The 10,947-nt window shown below is 36.1% G+C and overlaps 1 protein-coding gene across 1 annotated transcript; it reads left to right on the forward strand.

Moving 5' to 3' along the window:
• The first annotated feature begins 54 nt into the window (after positions 1–54).
• LOC112050632 (carbonic anhydrase 2-like) lies at positions 55–10,926 on the forward strand. Its single transcript, XM_024088936.2, has 6 exons — positions 55–82; positions 172–390; positions 2,046–2,206; positions 3,122–3,208; positions 4,728–4,955; positions 10,522–10,926. The coding sequence occupies exons 1-6, from the start codon at positions 55–57 to the stop codon at positions 10,816–10,818; spliced, it is 1,020 nt and encodes a 339-aa protein (XP_023944704.2). The 3' UTR covers positions 10,819–10,926.
• Positions 10,927–10,947: the final 21 nt, after the last annotated feature.

The following is a 10,947-nucleotide window of genomic DNA, read 5'->3' on the forward strand; positions in this document are numbered from 1 at the left end:
ATTAAAACTAATTTCTAAATTTTTGTCCAATTAATCGACGTATTCTGGATAATTATGTTAAAAGTAGCAGTACAGCAAACTGGTAAATCAGCTTTGAATAAAAAAAACACCTAAATTTAGGATGATAAAAGGATGAAAACAAAATATACAGTAATCATTTCGTTGTATTAGATGATGAAGAATCTGTAACACCAGTAGACGAAAATAAAGATATACCACCTTTTGGTAGTCAAGAGTATATTCATTACTGGAGTGAATTTGAAGGCCATCTTCCATCACCGATTGACGTGTCTATAACTGGTTCCGTGCGATATATTTGCCCTGATCTCGTCTGGTACAATTTTGAGATCTACCCTCACAAAGTAAAAATAACAAACACTGGATATACAGGTTATTATAAGATAAACCATAACCTTGTTATCAATACATATAGTTATAATTGAAGTTTCTGTCTGTAACTAAAAAAACTGCCTTTTCTCACATAAAGCTATTTAAATTATACTACCACCATCGAACGTAGATCGTTAGATGGCCCTAGTACGTCATCACTCGTAACACATTTCTCTTTATTCATGTTGTGGCTTGTGTTTACACTTCCAAAATAAACACGAGGTCATAATTAAGGGTTTTAAAATTTAAAAAAAAAAACAGTTAATATTTTTTAAAGTCGACGTACACTCACGCTTGTTACACACTAAGACGAGATGTGCGTCTTTGGGTAATGACATAAAATTGTGCGTTCTTTAGTAAGAACGGGCCCATCTAACGACTTATATCGATGACTACAACAAATACTATTTCCATGCTACAACACAAACATTTTTTTTTAATTTTGTCTAATCAGGTTAATCTTTAAAATTGTAAACCCTATTTTAATGAGAATGTCACTGGAAGAAAGAAGTTACTGAGCAACGCGGATGTAGTTACGGGCTAGGTAATAAATATAAACAGGAAACTGTGAATTTATTGGTAAATGATATTTTGTCGCAGACTGATTTACTTCGGTGACACAGTTATTTAATGGGAGCGTCCACGTGGCACAATCACTAGACGTTCCTGTGTTGTTTTAGTCGGTATGAGTCCGACTTATATTACCTATCTTCTTGCTTCCCAGTTATAGATTACGACGATTGCTAATTAAACTGGACCAACGATTTTATACTATTAGATATGTTACGTTCCTACAAAGTCACTGCAAAAAATGATCAAAAGGAGAAGAGAATGGCGAGATTGCATGTATTTTGGGACTAGTTGATAGAAGTAGCGTGCATTATGGGTACCTATTAATAGTTGTATACCGTGATTAAACTAAGAAATAAGTAAATGGTAAGCAGTCTCAAAAAGCAGGGTAAAAAATATACCTTAAATTAGTAGGTATTTATACATAAATGTGAAAAACACCACCACTGACATACAACTGCGTGATTGCTTCAAAAAAACGACAAGGCACTTGCAAATGTATTTTTTTTCTTTTGATTCCCGTCCTGTAAAACCTCAATATTTTTTTACAAGTTACAAGCGGATGACAGTTCGTTTAACTCTTGAAATCATTATGCTACAGCGCACGAACTGTATTTTTTATATTTATTATCGGATGCCGCCGTCTTTGTCCGCGTGGAAATTAGTTTTTCACAAATACCGCGGGAGTATGTAAAGCGTATGAGTTAATCCAAAATAAAATCTATTTCCATTCAAAATTTCAGCCAAATCGCTTCAGTAGCCGCAGCACAAATGAGGAACAAATATACACACACAAATATACATACTTACACACACGCTTACACACAAACTTTCACCTTTATAATATTAGTGTGATTACATTAGTAATGACCAATTTGTAAAGCCTCAATAGCTCTACGGTAAGAGCGGTTGGATTCATCACCGAGGGGTGGTGGTTCAATCCTCACCCCGTTGGTCTATTGTCGTACCCACTCCTAGCACAGTCTTTCGACTAGTTGGAGGGGAATGGGAATATTGGTCATATTATAAAAAATATGGCAAATATTCTTTTTTAAAATAAAAAAAAAATTATCATCTTTCTGCAGTTCTATTTGGAGCGAAATGGAGAACAGAGCGACCCTATTTGGAAGGCGGGCCGCTTTTAGAAAAGCACGTATTTTCCCAGGCTCACTTCCACTGGGGAGGCAATATGATGGAAGGGAGCGAGCACACGGTTGATCAACGAATATATCCTGGAGAAATGCAAGTAATAAGCCTCAACATCATCATCATCATCATCATCATCATCATCACCATCATCATCATCATCATCATCATCATCATCATCATCATCATCATCATTATCATTATCAGCCTATTTTAACGGCCCACTACAGGGCCAGGCATCCTTAAAGCAGAGGAAATGGAGCTTAAGCCTACTTTTATCATGGCGCTTCAAAACGGATTGGCGGACTAAGGAGATAATGTTAAATTTATTAAGGACCCTTATCTTAATGATAATTATCCATTGCCTCCCCAAGTACGAGTATCTATATACCCCGCCCATTGCTACTTCAGCTTCTAGAAGATATTTTGAAAATTGTAGTTGGAGGGCACTATACTAGACAAAAATAAAAGAAGATGAAATTATATTTTTTTAATTTTTTTATCTGTCTGTCTGTCTGTTTTTTTGTTGGTGATGCCCAGCCTATAAATATAAACGCGTGGAATTCAGTTTCTAAAATATCCTGTGGGAACAATGGATTTTTCCGGGATGAAAAGTAGTCTTTGTGTTAATGCAGAGCAAAATCTATTTTCAATCCAAATTTCAGCCAAATCGCCGCAAAATTGACAAAGTTTCATACTAACTTTCATCCCCTATTTTAACCCCTTGGGGTAGAATTGATCAAAATCCTTTCTTAGTGGATGCCTACGTTATAACATCTACCTGTATGCCAAATTTCAGCCCGATCCTTCTAGTGGTTTGGACTGTGTGTTGATAGATCACTATGACAGTCAGTCACCTTTGAGTTTTATATATTTAGTTATAACATAAAAAAAATAGAAAAAGAAGGGGCTAAAATAGGGCATGAAAGTTTTAATCGATGTTCATGTGGACGAAGTGGCGAACTATGAATTATTATTATTTACAAAATAATCATTCTTGTATTCCACATCACAGGCCATATTCTTCAGATCGGAGTACATAACACAGGAGGAGGCTCTGCGGCACCCTGATGGCGTTGTGGTGGTCTGTTATCTGATCAAGGTCAGATTACTTCCCAAGTTCATATTTATAAATTTTTAGCGGACCTCCTTAATTCGGCCCTGCCGCAAAATCCCTTCTTAGCGGACGACTACTATCTATAAACTACCTACCTGTCAAATTTTATCTTTGTACGTCATTATAGGCAGTCATTATAGTAGTATGTCATTTTATATGGTATTTTTTTTCATTGATACGGTGGAATCAGTGCCGGCTTTAGCACTACCAGCGCCCCTGGACGAGAATTTTACGGCGCCCCTCTCCCATTGAAACCCATACGAACAAAAATGGATTTATTTAATACGAGTATTTATTTAATACTAGTACTAGACGCCCGCGATTTCATCAGCGTAAAATTAAATTTTTCACAAATTCCGCGGGAACTATGGATTTCTCCGTAATAAAAAATAGCTATGCTTCTGTTGCTAGCATCTAGCGGCTCCCTGCAACTCGCTTGATTTCCTCGGTCATTTAGTGGGGGGTCGCCATTTCAGCACCTTGGGACCCCAACGTTCATCGGCCCTTCGAACTATGTGCCCTGCCCATTGCCACTTCAACTTCGCGAGTCGTTGACTTTAGTTCGTCTGCAAATATCCTTGTTTCTGTTCTGGCGCCCATGGTAACTGGCGCCCATGGGCGGTCGCCCAACCGCGCCCTACCCTAAAGCCGCTCCTGGGTGGAATGCCCCTGCTAGTCCTACTTTGTAATCTTTGATCGAGGAAAAATACAAACGACAAATTGCTACGTTCTGGCACCAATTAGGTTGTCTTAAATTGATAGTTAGATACGCTTGAATGTAGTAAAATAAGGGTAGGAAGTTTATTATTTGCTGTAAATAATATTCATTATTTCGTGTCTCGACTCGATTTTGCCTCTTCCTTTTATTTGGGTGATGGAAAATTAAAGAACTCCTTTTTCTCCGCACAGCGGAGCGAAAATAAAGCTTCACAGAAAATAGGTATGTTGTTACCTCCCTACTAATAATCAGTATTATTAAATCTCCTGTCTAAAATTGACTACCTACTCAACATTATCAAGAATATCTGGTACGAACAAATATCTGCTAACCAAAACTTTTTTCAATGATGATGATGATCTTAAGAATGGGGACCAAATCTCTTACTTTTAAATTCGTCCGGGGAACTATTAGGGGCTGAGGGCACATATTTTTGGCTGGTATTAGCGGCTTTGGCTGTGGCTAGTTACCACCCTACCGGCAAAAACGTACCGCCAAGCGATTTAGTGTTCCGGTACGATGCCGTGTAAAAACCGAAAGGGGTGTGGATTGTCTTCCTACTCCTAACAAGTTAGCCCGCTACCCGCTATATCATCACTTACCATCAGGTGAGATTTTGGTCAAGGGCTTACTTGTAAAGAATAAAAAAAAACTATAATTTCATATAATCACGTCTCAAAAAAAAACATGAAAAAAAATTGTCAATCTAGAAGATGAACATTACAAGACCATTAAAAAAAATTCAACTAGCGTATAGGAATCTGTTTCACTTGGTCCTTTTTGCAGTACGGAGTAAATCCCGACGATCGGCTACAATGGATCATAGAAGGGTTTCCCCGCATACGTGAAGCTCAGACGCACACACGCGTCGGACCGTTGCCGATGTCACGTCTGTTTCCAATGTTCTACGAGGATTACTTCCTGTATTGGGGAAGTTTGAGCAACGTGAAGGGCGAGACATTTGTAGTCAGATGGCTTGTACCGCGGATTACTTTGTCTGCGTCCCTTAATCAGGTAATTATTGGTGATAATTCTGTTAGTTTGTCTATATATTTCTTAGAAGGAATAAGCTTGGGCTTGACCGCGATCTCACCTGATGGTAAGTGTAGAAATGGCATGACGTGAAACGCGATTGTCTAAAAAATGCCTATTCACTTTCATAATAAAGATGCCCTGCCCATACAAAAAACTCGCATCATCATCATCATCATCATCATCAACCAACATCCGGCTCACTGCTGAGCTCGAGTCTCGTCTCAGAATTATTAAATTATCTATACCCCAACACAATAATGTGCTGTAGTCATGATATTGTTATTTATTATCTATGAAGTTGTAACTCATAGATAATGTCTATCTCTATGAATTGTCTGTGACAAAATGTCTTCTTGTCAAATTCAATTTCTTGTGTGCAGATGCCTCCATATAAATATTGTAATGTAATCCATTTTAATCCACATATAAATTTTATTGTACTATTTTTTTGGTGAAACATTTTTGAATAAATGTTGTTCACTAATTTCTTGTTTTCGTCAATTACTTCTTTCACCACGATCATCGATCGCTCGTGCGCATCTTCAAGCTCTGCCCAACAAAGGTTATGATACCCAGATAACGTGGTGAGTAGAAAATTTTTAATAACGATTAGAGGACAAGAAAAATGGCTGATGAAAATGTACAGAATGTACACACTACGCAAACATTTGCTGGAGGTGTGTCGATTGACAAACTGGATGGCGTCGCGACCTATAATTGCTGGAAATTTCAAATGCGCATGGCCTTGACCTTAGAGGGCCTATGGGGCTGTGTTTTGGGCACGGATGAAGATCCTACGCGTGGACAGCGAGCCCTCGCTAGAATTTGTCTTGCCGTTAAACCATGTTGCGTACAATATATTCGCAACGTTACAACAGCTAAAGAAGCCTGGATCAATCTAGAGAAAACCTTCGAGGATAAAGGTCTATTTCGCCGAGTAGTGTTACTAAGAAAATTGCATCATATGTCTTACACAGAGTTCAAATCCATGGCTGAGTACATTGACGCAGTCATGACAACAGTACAACAATTATCAGACATAGGAAGGATTGTTGATGACAGAGAGGTTGCAGAACTACTACTAAGTGGACTTCCTCAGGAGTATGATACGTTGGTGTCAGGACTTGAGGCGTTGAATTTTCAAGACAACTTAACTAGTGAAACCGTTAGAGCCCGTCTTCTACAGGAAGACTTCAGGAGGAATAATAACCTATTACAAAAGAACGGAAACGGGAACGGAGAAACAGCTTTTGCTACTAATAAGAAAATGATAATCTGCAATTTCTGTAAACGAGCTGGACACGCTAAGTCAAAATGCTTTAAGCTGATAAGAGAAAGAAAGAAGCAGAAAGAGCACACATCTGCTGCATCTGTATTAGCTGCATTTTCCTCTGATGACTGGATAGTTGATTCAGGGTGTACAACTCATATGTGCAAGAATAAACAATGGTTTGTAGATTTAGATATCAATAAGAAATGTATGGTAACGGTTGCAAATAATGAAAGATTAAGTTGTAATGGTATTGGCAATGTTTATGTAATGTTTCCTAATAATGTTAAGAAAATGATAAGTAATGTAATGTATGTTCCATATTTATCAACAAATTTACTGTCCGTTAATAGGTTAACTGAAAATGGTTATTTAGTGAAATTTGATAACAATGCTTGTCAAATTTCTGATGATAAGGGTCAAGTCATAGCCAGCGCTAATAACTGTAATGGCATTTACAAATTGAATGTCATGCCAGCGATAGGTTTAACAGAACATTGTTCACAGAATACACAAGTTAATCGTCAGTGTTCCGGAATGGTAGGTGGCAATACAACGGAGGCTGCATATGCTGTGTCATCTGAGTTATGGCACAAACGGCTTGGACATTTGAGCTATAAAGGTATGTGTGCACTTCGTGATAAGCTTGCTGATGGTGTACATTTTTCCAATGTTGGCAACCTGAAAGACTGTGAGTCTTGCATTAAGGGGAAGCAAGCAATGCTTTCTTTTCCCAAGGGTAAGGCCAAGAGAGCTCATAGATGTCTCGAGTTAATACACTCCGATGTCTGTGGTCCTATGTCGGAAAGCAGCTGGGGAGGTCATAAATATCTTCTTACATTCACTGATGATTATTCTAGAAAGACAAGTGGATACTTAATGAAAAATAAAAATGAAGTTATGTTTCATTTTATAAAATTTAAAAATTTAGTTGAAAAACAATTAGATTGTTCTATTAAATGTTTGAGGACAGATGGCGGTGGTGAATTTTGTAACAAAAATTTTGAAATTTATTTAGCTAACAATGGTATTGTTCACCAAACCACCATACCATATAGCCCACAACAAAATGGAGTTGCAGAGAGGGTTAATAGGACTCTTATGGAGAAAACGAGATGTATGCTTTTGGAGGCAAACTTAGGTAAGCGCTATTGGGGTGAAGCCGTCATGACGGCTATTTATCTTAAAAATAGATCCCCCACTGCAGCTGTGCCCGGTGCTACTCCTGAACAGATTTGGACTGGTTCCAAAGTGAACTTAGACCATCTGAGAGTTTTTGGAAGCAAAGTTTTTTCTCTAGTGCCTAGTTTTGCCCGTGACAAGTTAGATAGCAAATCCAAAGAATACATTTTTGTTGGTTATTGCAGTGACTCTAAAGGCTACAGATTAATAGATCCTCAGTGTCCTAATAAGGTTATTAAATCGAGAAATGTTCATTTTATTGAATCTTTAAAGTTCAATTTATTATCGAATGATAATAATAAGGTAACTTTTAATAATACAATTTTATATAACTGTTATAAAAGTGCAGGGAATAATAATTCAAATAATGAAAATAATTTATTAATTAATAATTTTGATAATAATCAAAATATTTCTGTGACTTCAGATGGTGTTGAAGAGGCGCCCTGTATTGCAGAGTCCAATACTAGTCGCTCCTCTTCTGGTTCCTTCTCTGATGATGTTGTAAATGAAAGTTGTATTTTAAATTCTGATCCAGTGACATCTGCCGATGAACAATTTTTATCATTTGACTCTGGGAGTACTATATTATCTCCTAATCAGTTGACTGATGGTGTATCGAGTCCTGAGCAATGTCTTGAAGAACCGAATAGACCAGTAAGGAGTACACGTGGTAACATTCCCAAAAGGTATGATGATTATGAACTAGATCTTTCTCTCTTTGCTCATAATTATGTTTTGAACGAACCTCAATCATATGAAGATGCTATGGCAAGTCAGAACAAGGCTGACTGGCAACAGGCTATGAAAAATGAATATGATTCATTGATCAAAAACGGGGTTTGGGAGCTGGTTGATAGACCTCATAATCATAATGTGATCAAATGCAGGTGGGTGTTCAAGGTCAAACAGGATACAAAAGGTAACTTTGATAAATTCAAGGCACGTTTAGTTGCTCGAGGGTTTGATCAAAAGCCTGGTGTTGACTATGACCAAACTTTTTCGCCTGTAGTGAGGCACTCAACTATGCGTATACTTTTTAGTTTAGCAAATGAGATGAATATGGACATAGATCATATTGATGTCACAACTGCTTTCTTACATAGTAATTTACAAGAGAAAATATATATGGAACAACCTTCTAGTTTTGAATGTGATAATAAAAATAAAGTATGTTTATTAAGAAAGAGTTTATATGGTCTTAAACAGGCCAGTAGAGCTTGGAACCAAACAGTTCATGATTTGTTGACTAAACATGGTTATTCTCAAACTAAAAATGAACCATGCGTATATTATGTAAGACATGATAATAATTTGACTATAATTGCTGTTTACGTTGATGATTTCTTTATATTTAGTAATTGTGACATACAGAAAAATTATTTAATTGATATTTTAAGTAATAATTTTTGTATTAAGAATCTAGGACCTGTCAAAAACTGTTTGGGTATGAATATTTATAGAGACAGAAGTAAAGGCATATTAATATTGAAACAGTCAGAATATATTAAAAAGTTGTTGATACGTTTTAATATGCAGGATTGTAAAAATGTTGCCACACCTATGCAAGTTAATGAAACATTCACTAATAATGGCAGTAATTGTAATTTACAGTGTGAATTTAATTATAGAGAACTAATAGGCTGCCTTATGTATTTGAGCGTGTGTACACGACCTGATATTTCATTTTGTTGTAGTAAAATGAGTCAGTTTAATAATTGTTACACTCCTGCTCATTGGACAGCTGCTAAAAGGATCTTACGCTATTTGCATAGCACAATTGATCATGGTTTAGTTTTTACTTGTAGTAAAAATATGAATCTTGTATCCTATGCTGATGCTGATTGGGCAAATGATCCAAGTGATAGAAAATCTTACACTGGATATGCAATTAAAATAGGAAATAACTGTATAAATTGGGAAAGTCGAAAGCAGCAAATTGTGGCATTGTCGAGCACAGAAGCTGAGTATATAGCAATGAGTGATGCTTGTAGAGATATTATGTTCATTAGACAGTTTGTGTTTGAAGTTATTGGTAAATACTTAGAATGTAAACTTTATAATGATAATCAAAGTGCTTTAAAATTGTTGAATTCTAAGGAATGTCATAGAAGAACCAAACATATAGATGTTCGGTATCATTTCATGAAAGACTTAAGATATAAAAATGTTATTTGTTTTGACTATTTACAGACAAATGAAATGATAGCGGATATTTTAACAAAAGCTTTGTCAAAAGTTAAACATTGTAATTTTATGAAAAGTTTAAATGTTAAAATATTGTAAAAATGTCAATGTCTTCAAAATTGTTTAACAAATTTTGATGTAATTAAGTATATATTATGACAAAATTATTATTGTATTGGTTTAAGGGGAAGTATTAAATTATCTATACCCCAACACAATAATGTGCTGTAGTCATGATATTGTTATTTATTATCTATGAAGTTGTAACTCATAGATAATGTCTATCTCTATGAATTGTCTGTGACAAAATGTCTTCTTGTCAAATTCAATTTCTTGTGTGCAGATGCCTCCATATAAATATTGTAATGTAATCCATTTTAATCCACATATAAATTTTATTGTACTATTTTTTTGGTGAAACATTTTTGAATAAATGTTGTTCACTAATTTCTTGTTTTCGTCAATTACTTCTTTCACCACGATCATCGATCGCTCGTGCGCATCTTCAAGCTCTGCCCAACAAGAATTAGAGTCCACTGCGGATTGGCCGAGTCAACTTTTTTTTTTATTGATAGAAGATATTTTTTAGTGATAGAATTATTCAAGAGGAAAGGTTTATTTATAAAAAAATTACGTTCCGGTTGGCAGCAGTCGGGACGAAACGGGAGAGGGGTGCGCCTAAGCCTACTATATTACATTATATTAGTATCTACCAACAAACATAGCGTTCGTGCGATCCGGGGCGGGTCGCTAGTTTCTTAAAAAGCTTTCAAAGATTAACATAAATATAGAAGAATACTTAAAAAAAATAACAGTCTCGGCTATTATTATGATTAAAGAAAAAAAAATTGCGCCCTCTCGGCCCAAGCACATTGACAAGACTACAAAGTTCAATTTTGTACACAGATGAAGGAGTTCCGAAGGCTATGGAATCCATGGGATGAACCAAACTTGCGTAACTTCAGGCCGCTGCAAGAAAAGCAAGACCGTCATGTGTTCTTCATACGCCCTCATTGGAACCAATACAACTCTTTACTACCGATACCCAGACTACCATGGCCCTCGATATCAATCGTTTCGCCGGCGTACCAAGCTAACTTATGGATGTTACCGCCGCAAAATGCATACATGCTTCCTAAACAAGACATTGAAAATGAAGACAAACAAACAAGTAAAAAAGAATTGATGTTCGATATGAAATAATTTTTTTTAATAAAGATATAATATTTTGGTTAACCAAACCATGATACCTATTTTCTGAAAGATTACACATCTATTGATACTCTATTAAACTATAACCCAAAGCCGAAATATCAGTCGAAAAAGTAAAAA

This window comes from Bicyclus anynana, chromosome 12, assembly GCF_947172395.1.
Source record: "Bicyclus anynana chromosome 12, ilBicAnyn1.1, whole genome shotgun sequence".
Lineage (NCBI taxonomy): Eukaryota > Metazoa > Arthropoda > Insecta > Lepidoptera > Nymphalidae > Bicyclus > Bicyclus anynana.

Excerpts from the sequence above, each read along its gene's own strand:
- LOC112050632 (XM_024088936.2), top strand. The coding sequence starts at position 55 with ATGTTAAAAGTAGCAGTACAGCAAACTG. Across the intron at positions 83-171 it reads AGTAGCAGTACAGCAAACTG|ATGATGAAGAATCTGTAACA; the intron begins GTAAATCAGCTT and ends TCGTTGTATTAG. Across the intron at positions 391-2,045 it reads AACAAACACTGGATATACAG|TTCTATTTGGAGCGAAATGG; the intron begins GTTATTATAAGA and ends ATCTTTCTGCAG.